A 24,169-nucleotide genomic window follows, 5' to 3' on the forward strand; every position below is an offset into this window, starting at 1 on the left:
ACTTCACTGAGGCAGCCACAAGAAGAGAGGAGAAAAGTGCGTGGGGTTTATGGTTTTGTTTTAGGCCTGTCTTTGTCTTTTCTAAGGATCAAATTGCAGCAAATGCAACCGCTGGCTCAAGGGGCAGTTTTGATGGTGTTCTTGGTATGATTTGGGTGGATTATTTCTTCTACAAGGAGGCCGCAGCCTGTGAGGCTAATTCTGTTGAACCGTAGGCCTAGTTCTCCTTAGTCAAGGGGCCGAAAGACTGAGAGGAATTATGTTGGGATTTTCTCCTTGAAACAAGGTATGCATAGGGCTTGTTTGGGGATGGAATTAGCCCAGATTAGTAAGGAATTGTGGACAAAAGTTAGAAGGAGGCCGCAACTGTAGAAGAGGTTTGGTTGGAGAAAAGGACTAGTGTTGTAGCTTGTCAAGAACCCTAACCAGGTATACCAAACCTACAATAGTTTGCACCAACCCTTGAGAAAGCAGGTGTTGGATCCTAGTTTGATCAGATGGATGGACATATTTGGAGGACTGTAGGAGCCAAGCGGTAGGGCTGACGTGGCATGTTAGAAGGCCTAACCAGTGGGAAGATTCTGCAGTAGTACACCCTACGGAGAAAATTATCATCAACATTGCATAATGTCAAGAGGAGCAATAGAACGTTGCAGGGCAGTTTGGTCATCCTCTTGAGTTCATGATTTGTAGGTAGATGGATGTCCTAGAAGAGGACTGTTGATGAATTCTGTTCGCAACCAAGAGGAAGGGCTTCATAGGTGTTGGATTCCCTAATTAGAGGCAGATGCTAGAGCAAGGCTTGGTCACTCATGGTTTGTTGGAGGGCAACTTGAGAGTGGATAGAGTATAGACATTGGATTGGGCATTTATGTTATGCTGGAGGACAGTGTGATAGTGCCGAAGTTGGAGCTTGGTGTGCAACACCTTCATGGACTTAGGTGGTTGCTAGAGTGGCAAAAGATGAGCTCAAGGTTTGATCAGCCAGAGAGCAGCTGAGGAACCCTAGACTTGCGTGTGGAGAAGGACTTCTACAACAGATGATGGGCAGTCCTCCTTGTCTGTGTTCATTGTGGGAGATGGACATCTTGTAGTGAAAGGTGGCAACCCTCCATGCCCTATGTTGGTCTTTATTGGAGCAACATAGGAAGACCATAGTGGGTTGAAGTCCTTGAGTAGCTGAGGAGTAGAAGTGGGCAGTTGTGAGTTGTTCACAAATGGAGTTGTGAACAACTCAACAAGAGTCACGATGTGTTGTGCCCTTGATGGACTAAGGCACAACTAGTGAGCAGATTAGATAGCCGACATTCAGTGGCCAAATGGAATTGGATCGTTGATAGAGGCAGTGCTATAGATGTGGAGCCAAAGGATCGGGTAGGTACAGGGCACGACCAAGAGGAGTTGAGAGAGCATGCAACAACCAGATGGTCAGAGTATCTCGCTGAGGGTAGATTGGTTATCGATGGACTGACACCAAGCCCCAGTTTTGTATTCTTGTACTAGTGGATGTATGAGGGCTATTATCCCTGGTACAAGAGCCCTAGATTGTTGTATAATTCAGTTGGATTAATATAATGAATATGGGTTATTGTACAAAATTTTGAAAAATTGTCTATATTTTGTGCACTAGTAGATTACTATTGTTTATATTCTGTTGTGCAAAGTTTCTTTGTTGTGATTCTTGATTTGGTGGTGTCAGAGATTTAAGATTCTATCTCAGACACCAAGATCGTGGAAAAAACAATATTTCCGAACCAACTCAGCTCCCAAATCATCAAACCAACCTCCAAAATAAGTAGCCTACACCAATGTCTGAGCTGTCCCTAGATGAGACACCTCTGTGCTGCCTAGAGGGAAGAAATTCAGTTTGAAGTATGGCCTCTTGGTAAGCCCAACAAACCCTTGCAAAATGGTTGCCAATTCACCCTTGTGATAACCCCTCAAAGCTCGGAGAATTAGCTGCAATGACACTTGCTTCCCCGTGGAAAGTGTAGCCCCTTTTTGCGTCCTCCCTGCTTCAGATAACCACGGATCTGCCTTAGAAAATACCTCCCGAACAACCTTAATGCACAACAATAGCTCTCCTAGGATGGCACTCGGAGTCCACCGAAGAAGAGGTGAGATTTCTCCCTGGATTTCTCTGGTGTTGAACAACACATAGAGGCTTGGCTCAACAAATCAAGCGTGCTAGGTGAGTGAGTTTGTCTAAGTGTCAAAAAGCCCCCCAAATGATGTATTCCTCTCCTATTTATCCTTGAGCTCCCTTCTCTGCATGTGGATCGCATACATCGACCCTCTTGAGCCTCTCCCTCCAAAGTGCGAGTTTGTCCAAGGGAGCGTATTTCCCTTTTGGGTGGCCCCCACCATCCACTTACTATTTGATTTGCCTTATCTCTCCTATGTTGGGCCATTCTTTAGCCAAAATTTGGGCATGAGATCCTCCAACCCACTTTTCCAAAGTTAACAACCCAAAATATAAAAATGGAGCAATATTGAGAAAAAGTGTATTGTTTTTTTCACTTAGCAAAATTTGCTAAGTGGGAATATCACAGTCCTCCCCGCCTAAATGTTGCTTGCACCCAAGCAATTGCAAAATGGGTGCTGGAGTACATGCTCACCCTCCCAAGTGGCATCCTCATCGGGCAAATTCCTTCTTTTGACAAATTTTTTTTTGATGGCCCTGTTGCACAACCACCTCTCCCTATTGTCCAAAATAGCCTGAGGGTCCAAGCCCAAGTGTCCCTCATCATCCAAGGGTGGAAATTTCAAGCTGTCGTAACCTGCTGATCCAATGCCTTTTTTAGGCAAGTTACATGGAATATATTATGGACCTTGCTCCTTGGAGGCAGTTTCAACTCATACGCTACCTCTCCAACCCGCCTAGTGACCTGATATGGACCATAAAAACCAGGCTTAAGCTTCTTGGCCCCCTTCTGCTTGAGCGTGGACTGTCTATATGACTAGAGTGTTGAAAAAACCAAATCTCCAATCTCGAATTGCCTTTCTAATTGGCCCTTGTCAACGTACAACTACTGTTGGTTCTGCGCAGTATGTAAGTTATCCTTGAGAGCCCGAAGGATATTATGACTCTCTTGTATCCAATCCTTGGCCCTAGGAGCCATGTTGTCTCCAAAAGCCAAGTCAACAAAAGTCAATGCATCATAAGTCGTGTTGTAGCGATACTCGCCCAAATACATCATGGACATGTGGTAAGTCGTGTTGTAGCAGTACTCGCCCAAATGCAACCGTCGTATCCATGCATGTTGCTGGCCCGTCACATAGTTGCATAAATTGCCCTCTAGCCACTTGTTCACAATCTCTTTCTGCCCTTCGATCTGGGGACGGTAGCCAGGGCTTGAAGTAAGTTCAGTAATCACTAGCCGGAACAACTCTTGCCAAATTCCTCCCATAAATTTGCTATCTCGGTCACTAACAATGGTCTTGGGAAGGCCATGTAGTTGAAACACTTCTCTGAAGAATAGCTCGCCTACTTATGAGGTTGAGGGTCTAGCAGAATGGCAAAGAAGTGCGCAAACTTTGTCAATCTTTTGACCACCACATAGATGCAATCTTCGCCATGTACTGTAGGCAACCTCGTGATGAAAACCATCGAAATACTCTCCCACTTCCCCTCGGGGATAAGAAGAGGCTGTAATAGCCCAACAGGGTGTGTCTGCTCACCCTTGTTCCTCTGGCATGTGTCACACTCCCAGACGTGCCTCAAAACATCATCCTTGAGGCCCTTCTATGAGAAGCGCTCCTTGATAGTCTTGTATGTCTTGGTGAACCCCTGGTGTTCGGCCAATGGTGAGTCATGGGCAACCTACATAATCTTCTCCCTCAGTTGGGAGTTGGGCACCAAATAGATCTGATCCTTATAGTAGATCACCTCGTTCATCACCTTGTATCAGTCATATGGGACCGTGCCATCAAGAACCTCGCGTGCATGGCGATCTTTGGAGTACTCCACTAGCAACTGCACCCTCTAATCTGGGGCAAGGCTCATGAGCGATATGGTAGTTGACCTCCTAGACAATGCATCTGCAACCATTTTTGCTGGCCCTTGACATACTCAATGTCAAAATCATACGCCTGTATCTTGCTTACCCATTTTTGCTGCCTCTCCTACAACTGTTTATGCTCAAGGAAAAAACTGAGACTGTTGTGATCTGTCTTCGCCCTGAATCTGTTGCCCACCAGGTACTATCTAAACTTGGCCAAGGCATGCATGATGGCCAACATCTCTTTGTCGTAAATGGAATACAACCACTCATAGGGAAGTAGCTTCCGGCTCTCGAAAGCAATTGGGTGTCCCCATTGCATCAAGACCGCCCCTATGCTCATCACCAGTTTGAGGTTCTCAAAGGCCTCCTGCGCCTCGTTTGTGCACTCAAACGCGCCCTTCTTGGTCAGATCAGTGATGGAACCCCTTCACGAACTTTCTAATAGGTGCAAATGCCCAAGAATCCCCACAACTCTGTCACACTCCTAGGTGTAAGCCAGTGCAAAATGGCCTTGATCTTCTCTTGGTGCACCCACACCCCATCTTCTCCAATGATGTGCCCCAAGTAGAGCATCTCTGTGAGCCCAAACTCGCATTTGGATAGCTTCACGTAGAATTGCTGTCCCTCCAAGATCTTGAGCACCTCTTCTAGATGTTGCAAGTGCTCCTCCTAGATCAATATATCGTCAACGAAGAAAATAACATAACGCCTCAGTTGCCCATGAAACACATGGTTCATGCAAGAATGGAATGTGGCTGGTGCATTGGTTAGCCCAAAGGGCATCACCAAAAACTCGAAATTCCCATAGTGGCAGCGGAAAGCCGTCTTGGGAATGTCTTGCTCATGCACCCTGATTTGGTGGTACCCTGAACGCAGATCTATCTTAGAGAAGTACTTGGCTCCTATAAGTTCATCCATAAACTCGTCAATCTGGGGAACGGGGTACCTGTTCTTCAAAGTCTTCTTATTGAGGGCCCTGTAATCAATGCACATCCTCAACATACCATCCTTCTTCTTCACCAGGACAACTGATGAATCGAAGGGGCCAAAACTGGGCCTGATGTGCCCCAATGCCAGCAACTCTTGAATGGCTTGCTCAGTCTCATCCCGGTAGGCCTAGGGATGTTTGTAAGGGGTTGTGATGACTGCTTGTACCCCTGGCTCTAGCTCAATGTTGTGCTCAAACCCTCTGTCAGGTGGTCGTCCTAGTGGGATGTCCTCAAACAATGCATGCTACTTGTCCGAGATGGCTTGAATATCTGGATGGGGTGGTTCAGGCTGGTCACCAGCAACCATCTTATCTCAACAATGAGGTGTTTTGCTAAGATTAGAACAAATTTGATTCACTAATATTCTAGAATCTCTAGAATTCATTTAGATTTCTAAGACTCGAAATTATATAAAATTCTTTCACTTTTATTTATTTCAGTGAAATTAGAAGATGGTATTATTTCCCACTTTTACTAAGTGGTTACTAGAAGTTGTTTCAAACTACTTTTTGCACGTTCACACTTAACTTGCTTGAGCAAAAAAATGGTATTTGAGCCGACAATAGACTTTTCGCATCCACTTGAACTATCAAAGGACAAAAGCAGCTCATAGTGGGTGTTATGGAGATAAGAGTTTCTTGTCTATGACCTCATAACTCTTTGTCATGGACATTTTAGTATTTTTAATAAATGAAGTATTGAACAATCTTGCGTGTTAGGAAAGTACTTCAATTTTGGACTTTACGTTGTAGGAATTGGACTTGTGATAAATAATGATGAAATGTCATGTAATTGAAAAATGTCTGACAGACATTCTCAAGTTATTTTATAAGGCTTTCATTTTTGGAAGCATTTCCTTATGAGAAAGATCCACATTCCCATATTTTTTTTTCGAAGGGTTGCATTGGTGCTTCCAGATTGTGTATGTGATATGCTGTTGACCTACTCGTTTGGTCACTTGTGGACACTAATAAAATTATCTAATCAAAAATCTAGGTTTCAGGGTTATTTCCGAATCAGTAAGGGTCCATCAAGACAATATCTCTAAGGAGCAATAGTTTGAGTGAAATATATGGCACAAAACATGCATCCAATGCACACTTGATGTTTGGTGAGAAGCAAGAGGTGTTTCAGGGAAAGCATTAACAATTAGTTGTCATTTCTATTGCACCTATGTTGTTCAATTAGAGGCAATAGGAGAAAAATGGAGATCATTCTCAATCATCTAGGACTAAGGTTCAACTTTTTCTAAGGAATGGGAAGAGGTTATCATATGATCCTGATTTCTAGAATTGGAAATGAAATTCTATTTTTGTATTCTCTGTTGAAATTTCCATACACCCTAGGTCTGGTCTATGACTAGACTAGCACATAAACACACTAGCAGTGCTCAACCATGAACAACTTTGCACAACGGAAAATATCAGTAGTGAAATCAATAACAGTACACAAGATATATAGGCCCAAAACTTGTTATTATTAGTCCATCAATAAAACAATCATAGGGCTCCCGTACTAGGGATCATGGCCCTTTAGAAACCTTAATACAAACTAGAATATATAGTATACAATAAAAATACAACTAGGGCTGAGGTCTAATCCTTCAGACCCTCATTTTCCCATAAATACAGAGACAAATAACTTGCTGCTTGACTCTCCTTAGCAATCAACCGTTTCAGTCCTCCTGTCCATTGTTCCTAGTTGTCCTTTGCCTCTAATATTCACACAGTGATCAAGCTCCCTTTAGATCACTGTCAAACTGCTGCTCACAGAGGAAATACTCCTTTAGACCTCTGTACTAAATCAGCACTGCAAACCCCTTCTGTTAGTTCCTCCTTGCTCCAACAGACTTCACTTTTGCAGCCATTAATCAACCAGCCTCTTCCTTAGCTGCTACCAAATTCATTTCAGCCTCTGCTGATCTTCATGGCTGTGATCTAGTCCCTCGGACCTACAGCCCACTTGATCAGACTGTTGGTCATCTAATGCAGCAACTCCTGAGGCTCCTTATTAGCTTGCTGTCCACTCAGCAAGCGCTATTCACACCTACCGTAGCCTTCTTCCGAAGCTTTGCTCCAACTCGGCCTGTTATACAGGTCTGAGGTCTGTGTCCTCGTTCCTGAGGCTTTGCGGTGTCTTCCCACCAACTTCGGACCACCTTTCCAGCTGCGGCCTAACCCAGGCAGCTCCGGCCTCACTTCTTATGATCTCGGCCACATCTCTTACCCCTGTTGAGCCTAGGATCAGACCTTTTCTTGGCTGCAGCTCAAACTAGGGCTCAGGCCAGCCCTGCAGCCCTTCTGTTCACCCTTAGACAGACCATAAAACAGACTCAGCTCACTTCTGTTCACTAGTCTGAGGCCTTTCGGCCCTCCTGTGCACAGATCTGAGGCAGTTTGGCCCTCTTTTAGGGCTGCAGACCTCTCTATCCACAGAACAGAATTTTGGCCAGCCTCTCCTTCTCGTTCAACAGACAGAAAAACACCTTGGTCTCTTCTTGGATGCTACTCGTCCTCTCCTTATATAGATCAGCTACCAAACTTGGCCTCTTGTCTTCTGTGGTTCTTATTTTGAGATCTGCAGTCTTCTTAGGTTTTTTCAGTCCACACATGTGGTCCTTCACAAGTGTGATTAGTCCTCTCCATTGACCTCTTATTTATAGTTGATCATGGGGTTTAAAGTTTAAACCCCAACTGTCATGTCCCTTGGCCTAGCTGGCCGACCTGAGCCTACATGACTTAAAAAACAAATTAAAATTATTTTCTGGTTTTAAACCCACATTTTGGGTCCAAAACCCCCAGGCTTGGGTACTTCGCCCACAACTTCTATTTTGTGGGTTTTCTCCGCTCAGAAATACCTTCCGAGCTATCCAAATTTCAACATTCTCCAATATTTTTTATAAATAAAATACATCCTTGAACTATTAACATGATCAAAATATATACATAGCTGGCTTTTATACAAAAAAGAGCAGGTTGTAGACGTGGTTGCCACAAGCACTATCACAGCTTAAAAATTGAGATGCTTGATTACCAAAAACACCCATAAGTCCTCTCGATTTCCCCTAGGGCTATACAAAAATATCCAATTTACATGACAAACAAAAGATGGCCCTTAGCTCGAGCACAAACACAAACACAGACAAAATTATTAAGCTTAGTAGGGAGGATTCCAACATCAGATAGTGGGTCATCATTGTTGTTGGGGGTTGTCCCCCAACCAGTACTAGTGGGCAACATCTGTAATGATTGTTTCTAGCCGTCGTTGCTGGGCCAGGTTACTTTTCAAAATTTAGCCTTAGATATGGCAAGTAATCTCCATTATCAATATGAATGACACTATTTAGCAGGCATTTACTGTGTGTTATATAAGGAGATATTACAAGGATATATGCGCACTTTTTAGCTTAATATTGCTGGGGATGGTTGTTTGAAGATAATGCACGTTGTAGACTGTAGATGTTACTACTATTTATTTAGGGACTTGTGCTAACCTTCTAAGAGATCCTAGGTAAGGTTGTTGAAAGCTAGTTTAGTAGTATATTTGCTTTTGGTAATGCCATCTGACAGCATTACATAGGATTTATAAGCGATCACCCCTGATTTCAAATTGAAAGGTTCCTTTAAGTAGAGATCTACAGTCTGCAAGGGTTGGAGTTTAATTGTTTTAGTTGGAGTAAACACTTGTTTCGGTCCATGGGGAGCTATGAACCCCATCTACCCATCATCATGGTCCTGCTTCAAAACAGGGAGCTATCAATCTCAGCCAAAAACCATATTGTTCCAGGGCTTGATGCCCACCAGCTTTTCAACCTGGGTCAATTTACATGGCAGCAACCTGTCTCAACCTCTAGACCAGAGCCCGGCAGACATCTTCAATGACTGGAATTGACTTTGTTCAAGTATATTATATATTTGTATATTGTTCAACTTATTTAATTATATTCTTTTAACTATCTTGTTATTAGTCATTTATTGTGATTCTTTTAGTATTCGTTGCTTGATAATGCATTTTTGGTTGGCTGTACTATGCTGAGGTGTAGGTTTGTATTGTCAAATTTATAGCTACTGAGAAATTTGATGCAATGTATTAATTTCTGCAGAGACATAACAAAGATATTACTACACAAGAGGACCCTTTTGATCCTCTCACAGACCAAATTCCAGTGAAGCCTGTAACATTTGTGGAGGGTGCTTCCTACAGTGTTGTTATATTTGCCGGGTTGGCTATTGCTGGTGCTGCTGCATATGCTGTATTTAAAGAGCTTATCTTTCAACCTAAAGAGTGAGAGTTTCTTACTTTCTTCTTCCTTATACTTCTGTCACTTCAATCTATGGCTTTTATATTTTATTGTCATAAATGCTTGCAGAATGGATGGATATTTCCTACAAATTTATTTGAGATTATTCAATGTCAGTTCGCTTCAGCTTATAGTGCACACGTTTTGTCCATGTTTCATCCATTGGTAAATTACTAGATTGTTGTGACATGTATAGTATTCACAAGACACCTTAGCTTGTTACCATATTGAAGTTTTACTGACATCTAATTTCTACATTTATTGGCTGGGAACATACGAATCTCCTTGTTGTTAGAGTCTTCATTGCTGTTACGAGCAATTTTGCAAACATCGACATCGGGATAAAATCGACAAGGTTCCAGAAAACCAAAAAGTGTAAAAATTGCGAAAATCTTGGTCAAAATCGGCAAAATTAAGATACCACCAAAATATCGCTAAAAATGGCAAACATCGACTAGGAAAAAAAATCGCAAAATTGGGATGTTTGCAACACTGGTAATGGGTTAGTTCTGTTCTTTGCTAGACATTGCAACAACTCCTTTGTCAGCATTTTGTGCTTCTTTATCCATGCATAGTGTTGCAACAAAATCTAGCACCTGCAGAAGTGTAAAATTGCAGGCTACCAAACTGTCACCTTAGTAGCTATTCCTATTTCTTTAGGTTGGCTAGTCACCAAGAAAAGGGGGATATCCCTGAATAGGATTGATAAAGCTATGGACTGGAGGCTCTAGGTGATGCTTGAAGAGTGAGGCTCAAGAAAAGATGAATGGTGTGAGAACAAAAGTTGATGGAAAACCCCAAGACTAGCACCTACCAAATCTTGGCGAAATGGAGTCAAAGAGACATGGATATAAGAGGGTGAATACATTAATGTGTAAGGAAAACAAGAGTTTCTATACATACTACAAATCATTGTTATCTTTCTGAAAACAATTGCAGAATTTAACTTTGGAAAGTTAGGGGTGCCATTATTAAGCATTGTTATGAAGGTGATGTCATATTATCCTAGCAACAAGTAGGTTTGTTAGATGCAGGCTTAACACAACAACGATGGAAATAAGAGGGAATACATCCTCACATTACACCATCCAAATGAATGATACTTCATTGCAAGGCCTTCATAACATACTACAAGTGTTTCCTACAATAATAAACAACATATGAAAAGTAGTGTAAAGATAAATGCTTGGCATGAAATAGAAGTAATACCTCCAATCTTCCATTATGCCTCCCAAAGTAATGTACAATGTAGCCCAAAGGGAGAGATCCTCAATGACTACCTCTTCAAATGGAGAGAAAGATTTTCTTTATAGAAGTGGGTTCTTCTCTCTTACAATAAAATACATTATTCTCCAACTAACTCCATGAAAAGTCAAAGTAATATTATAATATCGAGTTGTGAGATCCACCATCAATCAATGTTTGACCATTTCAAATGGATACATGATCTCCATATTCTCTAAGAGACGTTGTCACATCCTAAAACAAGAAGGAAAATAGAATACATATCCCCAAGAAAGGGTGCACCATCAAAAATAGGCATAATACCATGTCAAGATGTCAAATGATCCACATATAATGCACCATTTGAGGTTCTGGCATACAAAAATACAATGAATATCTTTAACATGGGAGGATGTGCTCCAACTTCCACTTACAAGAGATCACTAAGTGCACCCTTCAAGATGCATGAGTGATAAAACAATAAAATACTTCTTGTAGGAGAATGTTCCATATTCACTATCCAGAAATAGCAGGTGGTCAATGAGATGGATTGCAGGTGTGAAATAAATATCATGAAGCATGTGTGGGTCATGTTAGCGCTCAAACTAGCAGGTGTCCTAGGAGGGGCTCCTATAGAGCAACTACTAGGTCAAGGGAAACAATAGAGCAATAGCCCATTGTCACCTCAGCTAAGGATCCTTGCTTTTTACAGAGTTTCAATGTTGGGAGGAGACACGGTACAAGGGGAATCACTATATGAATAGATCGATAAGAGGATAGGAAGTGATTCCTAAGGCCCATTCAGAAGAGAGACTCAATTATATGGCTTACTTGCTCGGGAAGCAAGGTGACATGCTTTCTACTAAGGGTTAAGATGATTCTCAAGGCTAGGGTTTGGGAATATATCTTGTAAAGATGATTCCAAGGCCTAGAAATCCTAATGGAGGATTGGTCTTCGATATCTCTAGAAGAGCTGGGAAGTGCGAAGTCTACTGTTGGAAGGAGAAAAGGAGTGCGAGTTTGGGGGAGTCTCTAGAGAAGAAGAAAATTGAGCTTTTGGTCTCTCTCTCTCTCTGTCTCTCTCTCTCGTGGTCTGGTTTGGGAGATCGAACTCTCCTAGGGTTTTGCTGTTGCCGGAAACTGCTGCCTAGTCGAAGTTGCTAGAAGGGGTCGAAGATCTTGGAGGCTGACATGGTGTGGAGGGAAAGTTTGGTCTTGGTCTAGGGTGAAGAGTCTCAAGGAATATTATTGAAAGGAAGAATTATCTTGACTGGGTTTTCCCCTTGAGGGGGGTTTTTCCTTGGCATGTGCCTATTTCTTGTGTCTCTTGTTTTGTGATCTTCGTGTATGTATAATTGCTTGATGAAAGATAAGATAATACAGAAGCAAAAGAAGCCAACACACTCACAAGTAATTATCAAGAAAGGAGAATCGAGCCCTAATATAATATCTTTGATTTTCCAACAAGAGGGAGCTAATAGTCCCATACAATCTCAAACAAAATGGAGTTGCAGAACAAAGAACCATCCATTGAAGAAGTGTAAAAGCAATGTTGCATGATCAAGATCTACCAAAAGTTCTGTGGAGATAAGCCACGAAGATAGTTGTATACATTCAAAATCGAAGTCCCCACAAGTCACTGGATAACAAGACTCCCGAAGAAGTATTCATTGGGAAGAAACCAATTGTAGATCATCTCCAAATTTTTGGTTGTCCTGTATATATTCATATACCGAAGGACACAAGAAAGAAGTTGGATCCATCAAGCATGAGAGGAACATTTATTGACTACAACAACTCCTCTAAGGCCTATAGAATATACATAAAGGAAGGACATTGTATAGAAGTCAATCAAGATGTCATATTTGACAAAAGTATTGCATTCAAGAAATCAAAGGAGCTTTGCATGGACTCTGATGATGAAGAACTTCCAATATTTGAAGAAGAAGTTGACAAGGAAGAAGGAGAATCTCACCTTGAAGATGAAGGTCCCAGTGAACCTATTCAACATGTGGTCATCCCCGAATCAAGAAAGAGACCTAACTAGTTGAAGTCTACACTACTTGATGCAGAAGGTCATGGAGCAGATCAAGGCGTATTCAGGGAAAGCAAGAAGCCCAAACGATATTCTGGGTATGCAACATAGTTGAAAAAAATAATAAAAGCAGAACCATCCACATTTGAAGAAGCTGTCAATCATAAAGATTGGAAGGATGCCATGAGTGAAGAATATCAATCTATAATGAAGGATGGAGTTTGGGAGATCGTACCTAGGCCCAAAGACAAATATGTGGTAACTTCCAAATGGATCTATAAGATCAAACATATAGAAGATGGAAGTATCGACAAGTATAAGGCAAGATTTGTGGCTAGGGGCTTCTCTCAACAAGAAGGCATTGACTATGAAGAGACATTTGCTCGGACAACAAGGTATACAACTATTCGTTCATTGGTCTCTTTAGCAGCATCGATGGGTTGTAACATCCACCAAATGGATGTCAAGACTGCATTTCTGAATGACGCAATTGATGAGGAAGTCTACATAGAACAACCCTTGGGATTTGAAGTCAAAGACAAAACAACATATGTTTGTAGACTGAAGAAGGCATTATATGGCCTCAAGCAAGCTCCAAGGGTATTGTATGCTAGGATGGATGCATACCTACAAAGATTAGGATTCAGAAAGAGTTTTGCTAATCCAAACCTTTATATCAAGGTTGTGAAGGGAGAACAGATAATCATTCTTCCATATGTAGATGATCTTCTCTTGATAGGTGTAGAAGGTCGAATTGAAGAATGTAATAAGCAACTAGCAAAAAAATTTGACATGAGGGATCTGGGCCTGATGCATTACTATTTAGGACTAGAAGTCTAGCAAGGACTTGATGAAATCTATCTGGGTCAAGGGAAGTATGTGATCAACATGTTGAAGAGGTTGGACATGATGGATTGCAAACTAATGACAACTCCAACTTGAAATGGCTGAGGAGTTCCGAATCAAGCCCTGTGGATCCTTCCAAGTATAGACAACTGATTGGCTCACTGATGTAATTGGTGAATACTCAACAATACATATGTTTTACAGTAAATGTTCTCATTCAATTCCAAGTGGAGCCAAAGCATGATCATTGGGTAGTAGCAAAGCATATTCTGAGATATTTGCAATGAACCATCCGTTACTGCCTAAAATATGATAGGAGGAATAATGTCCACTTGATGGGATATAATTTTGACTGGGGAGGCAGTGAACAAGATGGAAGGAGCACTACAGAAGGATGTTTCAATTTGGGATCCTCCATGATCTCATGGATGAATAGAAAGCAAGATACAATTTCTTTGAGTAGTGTTGAGTTATATTGCAACCTGTGAGGTAAGTAGAGAAGTGGTTTGGTTAAGGAAGCTATTATCCGATCTATTTGCAGGACCTATGGACCGTACAATGATACATTGTGATAACACCAATTGTATACGATTGTCTAAAGACCCAATATTTCATGTAAAGACAAAGCATATCAACAAGTATCACTACATTCAGAAGCTAGTAAAAGATGGGGTATTGCAACTACAATATGTCTCCATTGATGAATAGGTAGTTGACATATTGACAAAATCTCTTCCTAATAAGAAGCTTGTGTATTTGAGAGACAAGCTTGGTTTGGTTGATTTATCCTCCCTAGTTGAGAGGGGGAGATAGGCACATCATTCTTGTTTCCACTTGGGAAGACAAAATTGAGGATTGGGTAATCATCTGACATCTGATACTCTTTGAGGATGAGGTAGGGCATCCAAGATAAGAGTAGTCGTGGATCGATATTCTTTGAGGACTAGCTATCGAAGATAAGAATAGTCCAAAAGAAGGTCGTACTCTGTGAACACCCGGGTGGAGTATGAACTTTGAGAGACAATGATGATGGTGTCTATAAATCATTGGTCTCGCCAACATTGTGCTCTGATCTTGTGGAGAGATAGAGCTGTTAGTCAAGGCCTTGCTATGTGACAATGTTGGTTTATATGATGCTAGACAGATGGGTTACCAGTTTGACTCTTCTTATGAGATTTCTTTAGATTGACAATGTCCATGTACCATCTATGAATACCTCCCTAGTTAAGAGGGAGTGTTGAAAAATGTGTAACTAGATTCAGTCTTCATAAATATAAAATGTACTTTTGATTCTTGTAAATTGTAAAATGAAAGAGAAGTATTATTATTGTTTTTGGAGCATGGGTTTCATGCTCAAGGTCTTTTATTTTATAGGTCAAGCACCCATTGAGTGCTTCTAGGGTTTGTCCTAGAACAAGAAGTCGAAAGAGTCATTGTCATAAGTTGAAGACCCCATTGGGCACATTATAACTTGTAAAGAAAATTATTTTTGTCTTTAAAAGTGTTTAAATACCCTCCAAGTCCAAGTTGGCCTGTTAGCTGGCAAGTCAGCCTAAAAGGAAGAGCCATGTCCACCTTGAAGAGCCTATATATAGGATGAAACTCGTTCTCCTTGAGACAAATTCATCCATCTCTCATTCTAGCAATGAATGAGGAAGAAGAAGGCAACGAAGAAGGAAGAGGACAAAGAAGATCTTTGTTTGGGCTATTTCTTTCTCACACGTGCTAAGGAGGACTAGGGTTTCTGCAATAGATCTAGGGTTTTTATCTACAAGTTTGATCTTGGAGAAAAGAAGACAAGAAGGTCAAGCGAAGGTCACCAAGGGTCATCCTCAAGCCCCAAAAGTCAAGAAAGGCAAGTGAAGGTCAAAGGAAGGCTCAGAAGGCAGACCGAATCTCACACATGTGGCAGCAACAATTGCAGGGGGGCCGGAATTTCAGATTTGCAGTGGACGCCGGAAATTCTGCAGTAGAGGGTCGAAGAGGTTGGAATTGGTCTTGGAGGGTATTGGTCTCAGTCTTAAGGTCTTGGAATTCGTCAATTGAAGAATCTATAAGGAAGAGGAGATTTGCGGGTTTTCATCTCAAGTGGAGAGGTTTTGGCCTTGGCTTGTAGCTTATGTTTTGTCTTCTTGTTCTTCTTGTTTTAACTTTTTGGTAGCTGTTTGATGATACACACATAATAATAAGTAACAAAGCTAATAAGTAAAAAGATATCACAAGCAGTTATCAAGTAAGAGAAATAACTTTAATCTTTCCCCTTTAGATTTCTCAACATGACCTCCCTGCAACTCTGAATTTTTTGCACGTGAGATTTTCTAGGTCAGATTCTCTCTCTTTTGAGTTCGCTCTTCTTCTCCTTTTGATTTGACTTTTTCTCTTAACTTTCTCGCTGATTTTTTTAGCTCCTTGCACAAGAGATCAAATTTACTTGGATGTCGTCAAATGATTCAAGCTCTCTTCTATATATACCCTTTTCTAGGGGTTGAATAGGCCTCTCCTAGGCCAACTTTTGCTGGAAGGGCCAACTTGGGCTTGTAGGGACAAATTTGACATTTTTACTTAAAATAAAATTCTCTTTTCTCTTGTCAAAATCCAAATGGGAGTTGACTTCAAAACTTATTACACATACTCGTTTGTCTTTTGACTTGACAAACCCTAGAATCATGAAGAACATGCTTGACCTAGTGAGAAATCAACTTAAGCATGAAAGCCATGCTTGAAAATAATAATTCTTTTTCTTCTTTTTACAAAAATATACAATGTCATTACTCATAAGTACAAAGGTCATTATGAAGACCGAAACTAGTTACATTTTCCAACACACTTGACCTGCACTTTGAGGATTTGTCTTTACATTTATCTATGTTAGTAATGGTAGCATACAATTAAAGGAAGCAACAATTTCGGTCTTGTTTGGCTGATAATCTCAAGAGAAATATTTCATAAATCTTTTTGGATTGTGATTCTTATTTATGGTGGTGATTCAAACTTTGAATTGCAATTGATCCCATGTTTGAATCTTTTTGCTTAGTCACCCAAGTTTGACCTAGGCCACTTCTGTGCATTCACTCTAATAAATGATGTGCAACTTGGTGTGAACTTCTGAAAGAATATGGTATAATCTTCAGCTTTGTAGGGTTGTATGCTGAACGACAGATGATGTTGAGTAGGGTCAGTTAAATTCATAGCCTGAATTTGTTCCTCTTTGATATACTATATATACATTTAAATTTCAGAGTTTCACACATTCAAAATAGAGATTGTTTTTTTACTGATAATTCCACAGGAATGTCTGATTATGAACCATATATTCTTTTATTTGCTGTCCAATTCTTTTTGTGATATTTGACTCAAACTTGTAATGCCTGTAAACGTGAACATTGTAACATTTGGATATATTGCTTGGATGTTCATTGTTTGTATTCTCTTGATATTTGGGGCAGGTACAAGATATTTGGAAAGGCTTTGGAAAGAGTGCAGCAGGATAGCCAGGTTAGTTGAAATATATCTTTTGCCCCATGCAGTTTTACTTTGGGTCTGAATGTAGAGTCTAGACTTGGCTACAGGAATTTCGAATTTTCTGAATCCTTGTATTTCAGGTTAAAGTGCGAATAGGATCTCCCATCACTGGTTATGGCCAAGAGAGTAGGAATCGGGCTGCTCGCCAACGGATTCCAAATAGAACATGGACTGATGAAGATGGAGTTGAACGTGTAGAGGTAAAATCTCAATATGGAAAGAAAGTGAAATTCATGACTCACAGGAAGTTAGTATGGTGACAATTTTTTGCTATTGAACCACTTTTTATGTTGTATACTACTTCAGTAGTGTATTCATAGGCTTGTATTTTGGAATACACTTGTTAATTTCTGTAATAGAGGTCACAATTTCTCTTGTATATAATCATATAGGACGTGTGTCATAAGTCGTCATTCACTGAACCATTCAATGCCAGCTCTGCTACCCAAAACTGAATTCAATAAGATTGTTATTCTGTTCAAGCTTACAACCACTTGTATTGAGTATAATTACTCAAGTAAAACTTGTTAATCAATAGGCACCTCCTCCCAACAGTCTCATCCCTTCATACTGTATACGTGACCTAACCCTGCGTTCAATATTTATAGTCATCTTTATCTGTACAAAAGACATCAATTATCACATTCATTTTTATTAGCTTTATAGTTTTTCATCATTGTCCAATCAATTCTGGATATTTGATTAAATGAACCAGTTTGGTTTGTAGCAGTGGTATTGGAGCCTCTCTGGGGTAACACTTACCTGGGAAAATTTGAGGCCCTTGGCCCGTGGCCAAAATTGTCTGTTAGTGGCGAAAGACCCCTTTGGCTTGTGTCTACATTTTTTTTCTGACATTTAATTTGAATGACCAAAAACAAAACAATCTGAAGCATGAATCAGTGAGTCTTATCAGAAGAATCACTGTGCTTAGATTCTATAGCAGTGTACTAAAGTTAGTGGCATCAGAATTATTGAGTACCATAAATTTTGACATCCATATAATTTTACAAGCAGTAAACATATCGACCATCTGAGAAAGAATTTGAACAGCTGTATTCCTATCCATAGCAGTGGTCCAAATTGATATCACAAAATGTACCTGTTCAAATTTTTTATTTGAGGTATTGGACGAGAGATACTATTGTCTATACAAAAATATTGTGGACTGCAAAATCTTTACATCATATCAGTCCTACCATTGGAAATTTAACTAATCCAGTGTGCTTTGTATATTCATTGTGGCTTGTGTATCTGAGGGTTTAAAAACTGTAAAAACCATCAGTTCTTTACAATCTCTCTGTTGTCTGCTTCCACAACAGTGAGAATAGATATGGCCGCTGCCGCCGTTAAGCTTGAATGATTCTGAAATCAGTGTGGAAACCTGCTCAACCAAAAATAAAATAAACATCAAGAAGAAGATCGGAAGGCTCCATTATCGAAGCAATGAGAAACATAACAAGGGTTACTTAAGTTGGTTAGGTGGAACAAAACACGAGTGAATAAGATTGATTAAATAAGATTTAGGATATATTATCTCAAGGCTATAAGTTATCAGATAAAGTATCCTATTATTATAATTATGTTAAAAAAGAAAAGGGAATATAATTAAAATAAATAAAAGGTACATCTTAATTTAAAAGTGCCAAGCTCCAGTCCGTTCATAAAGCAGGGAAGCAATTTAGTAATTATGATATCAATGAGTCTGATGGCTTATACAATAGAGTCTAGATGAAGCATAATTTGGGTCAAAGAATTAAAAACATATTTTTGAGATATAGCCACAAAGAAATGACAGAAAACAAATTAAAATAGCCTTGACAGTCCTGCATGTGATTGATCGGTTTATGCGGTTTGATGAAAAAACTAGAAATTTGTCAGTAAAATGGTCAATTTTTATTCTTTCTCAATAGATTCTTAGATATCAAAGAACATTACAAATATAGAAGAACAAAGATCTCAAAGATACACTTGCATCACTACAGGACATCCAAGCGTCCCTTGACAGAATAAAAAATGACATTTCATACCATATGCCAAATAGATAAATCATTGAATTCAATAAAGTTGTAAATGAAATTGTAGTACAAACCTTTACCTCAAAAGATAAGTTGATAAGCAATACATCCAAGATCCATCAATGAAGTTTTGATCCCTTTTTCAAAATCAGTTTTGTAATGTTCCCTATGAATTGATTGCCTAAGGGAGGAAAGTAGCCTATCCAACCCCCTAGGCTATGGTCAATGGATAAAGGGGAAACCCATTATCCAATACTTTTGGGGCAACATTGGGTAAATTGGTGTAATTGGGGCAAAACTTGTGAAGGAAGTCAAAATTGGGGCTAAGTGGAGGGAAATTTGTAAGCCCTCACATTAAAATAAGGAGCAGAGATCCCAAAAGGAATCTATAAATAAGAGAGGAGAAGTCATTTTCTCATTCATGGATTGATTAGAAATTTCTGTTTTGTGGGCTGAGGCTCTGAGGGTTTTAAGACCCCTTCTTTCTTTTGATTGGTTTCAGTGGTGATGATCCCACCCTAGCCAATCCCCTCTCTTTATCTCCACTGTTTGGCATAATTTTCTGAAGCACTTTTATCTGGTCTTTTTGGCAAGCAAGGAGATTTCTGTGGGACATTGGCTTGAAAAAACACACTGTCTTCTGTGACAACGTGAAGGTTTCTGTGGATTAATCCTGTGGCATGCCTATGGCAAATCAAAGGTGCTAGGAAGGATACTTGTGCGGTTCGCTAGGGCTTACCCTGTGACAAAATCATGAGGCAAAGCAAGAGCCCTTCACCACTCTAGCAGATCAAAACTCGGACTCCAAGTCAGCAGTTTCCTGTACAGCATTTAACGTTGTAGCAGTGACCTACAACCAGACAGGAGTCTACCACCACGCAAGAGTTTAAGGCGGAATTGAAAGCGAGAGACACCCTGTGGCAACAAGGGTTCCCACAACAGACTATAGCCTCTGAGGCGATTAGGAAGGCTGCATCATACCCTCGGAACTTGTAACGGACTACTAATGTGGCAGCAGAGGGTGGATTAGCAAGGATCATAGGCTCCAGTTGGAATCAGTGTCGAGGTTTTAGAGCCACCATATACACTGTGGGAAGCTACAGCGGGTCGGCCAGCTCAGCTAGAGCATCCCTGGAGTAGCAGAACTAAGAGAGGTCACTGTTAAGCTGTTTTCTCAGTTTACAACCAACCATGTAACTTAGTTAATGGGTCAGATTTAGTGGTTAGGGTATTACCTGTTGTAGCAATCATATATAAACTGTTAGCGTTGATACTGGAGGGACGGCCACTGTTATGGATGCTATACAACCAGGTCTACTGGTGTAATAGCCCCTGTTAATTTAAAACTGATGTGAGCTATTGTGAATCTACTGCTTGACTATATCATTGTGTACTCTATATCTGTTTGAGATTGAAAGGAATGTTGTGAAAATCAGTATAACTCCTCTCGTGATTTTATAACCCTAAGAGCAAAAATTCCCTAGAGACATTACAATATTGATGACGATTCCCAAAGAATCAAATAAATCTTTTGTGCAGACTGTAGCAATTATATAAAATCAAAATTCAAATGATTACATTAGAATATAAATCAACAAACAGGGATGAACCCTGTCACCACATCTCATGTCCATGACAATTTTCAGAAAATGGAGATAGTGTTCATTGGATCTTCTATGGTACCCACTGAATTCCAGAACCAAGTTTTATGTTGCATTATTTTTGCTACTTCATCTTTTAACAACTACTACTCAGATCTATGTTGTTACTTGTATGTACCCTAGTTTTAGAAACCAGAACTGGGCTTTGAATCGGATCCGGATCAAACCAGATTCAATGAACCAGAATTGAAAAAACATGAAATAATATATTTATAATGAAAAATAATATTTTAAAGATTTCAAACATGATTCCAAACCATTAGAGACAAAATATGCAAGTTTGCTCATCTATATACCATATAAGGGTGCATATATCAAAATGGCACAAAGTGCAAATGGTACTGCTAGTTTCTTTATCAAATTCAGATTGACCATGTTGTCAAGTAGAGCTGGAGATATACTTTGAAATCACTCGGAGTGCTTCCTTAATCAGTTCATCGAGCATCCATTCTTTTCTAGCACAGATTTTGTATGCTTGAATATCTAAATCAGAGAGACTAATTTGCTCTATGCAACACAAAATGGAGGGATAAAATTAAATAACAACGGCTTCTTCAAAATCATCATTTTCCAGCATTATCTTCATGAGGATTAATCACTATATACAAGCATAAAACTGAAATCTGTCCTATACATTCAATTTCCACTGGTACAGTCAACTATGTAACAAAATCAACTCTGTCCTTCTGTGTCTTCTGAGAATCTGAACCACGAACTTAACTATACAGATACTGTTCATACTAATTTCTAATGATGCTATGAATCTGGACATCCTTACCATGTAAAATATCTGAAGTTTTCTGGCATCCTTACCTTAATGATGCTATGAAACTGCCAAACTGGACATCCTTACCCAAAACCGGATTTTTCAAATGGTTCAATGACTGGGGGTGGCTGACCAACTGGTTTGACCAGTTACTGGTTCAAACTGGCCAGTTTTTACTACTATGGTATGTACATCTTTTTAGTTGCTCGAGGAATTAAGTTGGCAATCTTCATGATGAGTAAAGGTCTTCATATGAGGGGTGGGATGTAATGAATATAATTACATAATTAGACCTAGTTAATCAATAGGAACCTCCTGTCAATGGTCACTTTCCTTTCATACATCACTAACCCTTCATTCAATATTTATATTCATCTTTATGTATATCAAAGAATTCCATCATCACCTTCATTAATATTAAATTATATTTTATACTCGAGGATTTCTCATCATTGTCCTATTTATTTTAATATTCGATTGAATGAATCAGTTTGGTTTGTAGCACCACTTTTTAAAGTTTTGACAACTACAATGGCAGAAAGAACAGTTTGAGTGGTCTCAATGTTAGATATTGGTGCTCAGGAAAGATTATATTTGTGCTTGTTGCTAGTAAAAAAATTCTCTACTACCTAAATAAACTGCTTTTTGACAGTTGGATCTTCATCCTTTCTCCTTTGAATATGGAGTTGTCATTTTACATCGTGGTCTTGGTTTTACCAAAGGATTCTATGGAAATTCGTTTTTTTTTTGTGGGGTAGCTTGAGTGGGCCTAATGGTTAAGAGGTTGGGCTTTTTTTCAGGAGGTCACAGGTTCAAATCCAGAGTTGGGTAGAGTATGTACATTACCATAAACTTTAGCAGTCAAATTTTTGCCCGGAGGCGGGTCCCTTGTCCCATAAACAAGAGAGTCTCATACACCAATTTGGTGTCTGGCTTGGTCATGACCTTAAAATTAGATTATTATTATTATTATTAATATGCAAACATTATGGCTTCTGCCAGGATCACTTATTAATAGTCAGGAACACTTTTATACCTATAAATTAGGTTAAGTATTTGAACAAAGATTAACATTTTACTCTTAAGCAATTTCGTTGTAATGTAACTTGATCTATTATTATGTTGGGTTTAAAGTGAGTACTAGTGACATTGTTGGGTGAACTTTGTGTTGAACTTTTCAAGTTGACTAGGTTTTTGATCTATTATTATGTTGGGTTTAAAGTGAATACTAGTGACATGGATTGGTGAAATTTGTGTTGAACTTTTCAAGTTGACTAGGTTTTTTCTTTCAGGTGAACTTTTACATTCGTGGTCCACATGGAGCTGGTAAAGTCTACAGCGAAATGTTCAAAGATAAAACGGATAAGAACTGGAAGTTCACATATTTAATTGTGGATGTCACTTCGCCCTCCAAGGCACAGTTAATGCTGGAGTCATATGTTCCAACTTGATGTATGAATAAAATTTTGCATCTCTATTGGCATAAATAGTTTGGGAGGCGAGTTGGTTTTGCCTTTCCCATATTTTTTTAAGATATCACTCACATAATGAAAATTTATCTTGTTCCTTATCGTTTGCTTAGTGTGGCTATGCTGTTTTGTCTACATTTTACGATTATGCCGAATTTTGGAGCATTGCTGATTTTTTTACTCATGATGCAAGAAATTTCAAGGAATTATTACCTATTTTTGTGTCGTAGGGCATTAATTCTTCAAAATCTATTCATTAATACTTGTTTCAAATCTACGTGGTTAGGACAATTCACTGGCACTTTTCGAAAGTGCCATGCACTATTTGTAAATATTCCTGTAATTTAGTGGATGAAAATAAATTAGATTTGACCAGATTAGAGGTGTCACATATTATCAGACCAGGGTAGGTTTTTTTTGGTTTAACTTTGGGTATTTGCAATAGTCCTGGAAGCCCTCTCGCCTGTAATAACCATGATTTAATTAACTTGAAATTTGTTCGTTGCATGTAAGCAATAAGAAGATTGCGATGATACCTTTTTATCCCAAGGAAAACCTTGCTGAGATACCCAAAGGATGCTTCCCTAGTCAAATCTAAGTTTGACTCAACTAAAATCATGTTTGTGATTTTGACTTGCATCTATACGACCTCCAAATCAAACATGAGTTAGATGGACTTGGTAAGTTGGCCTCAGAAGTCAAACTCGTCATCTGTCTATAGTAGAGGAAAACCAAATAAAAGATCTCATTTTGCTTGATTTTCTAACCTGATTTTAAGCAAACAGCCAACAAACTTCTCAACTATCGAGAGTCCATGTCATTATGATATGATATCATATATGTACTTTGAAACACGTTATTAATAAAAAAATATGTTTTTAGAATACAGACTTAACTTCCACCCTTCAACATCCCTTCTTCTTCGAGTTGGTTTGGTAACTTTTCTTCTAAGTTAGGGGCTAGAGCGTTACAGTTGCGATGCGTCGGAGTTGAGTTGTGACGAGGAATTTCAATGCGTGCGTCATGCTCAGTTGTTCTTCACCAAAGCTTTACAATGTTCATATTCCAGTTAGTGGGAATTGAATGAATTTACCTCTTTGTTAACTTATACACTAAATAGCCTCTAATAAGTTACTTGGGGAGGGGTGATGAGGTCTTCTCATTTCTCTGACTCTGAGTAGAGACATTAAGCGTGGTCAAGGAGAAGTTGAGAGTGAACAACAATCAAAATACTTAGCAATCTAGTTAGATAGGAGAAAGAAAAAATGCATTATAAAGACTTGAAACCATTTCTACTTGTAGAAATAATAGAGTAAAAATCGGTGATACAGCGGAAAC

The 24,169-nt window shown here is 39.4% G+C and overlaps 1 protein-coding gene across 1 annotated transcript; it reads left to right on the forward strand.

Annotated features, from left to right (window-relative positions):
* Positions 1–9,086: 9,086 nt before the first annotated feature.
* SD3 (import inner membrane translocase subunit) lies at positions 9,087–22,932 on the forward strand (the record flags this gene model as incomplete). The annotated part of the gene is made up of 4 exons (XM_089401603.1): positions 9,087–9,277; positions 16,845–16,893; positions 17,001–17,120; positions 22,655–22,932. Coding segments are annotated over 4 exons (519 nt in total), but the record flags the coding sequence as incomplete, so codon positions are not given.
* Between the last annotated feature and the right edge of the window lie 1,237 nt (positions 22,933–24,169).

Source organism: Pinus tabuliformis, chromosome 2_1 (genome assembly GCF_031772625.1).
Source record: "Pinus tabuliformis cultivar Carrire ecotype Pingquan chromosome 2_1, CPIR1, whole genome shotgun sequence".
In the NCBI taxonomy this organism is placed as follows: domain Eukaryota; kingdom Viridiplantae; phylum Streptophyta; class Pinopsida; order Pinales; family Pinaceae; genus Pinus; species Pinus tabuliformis.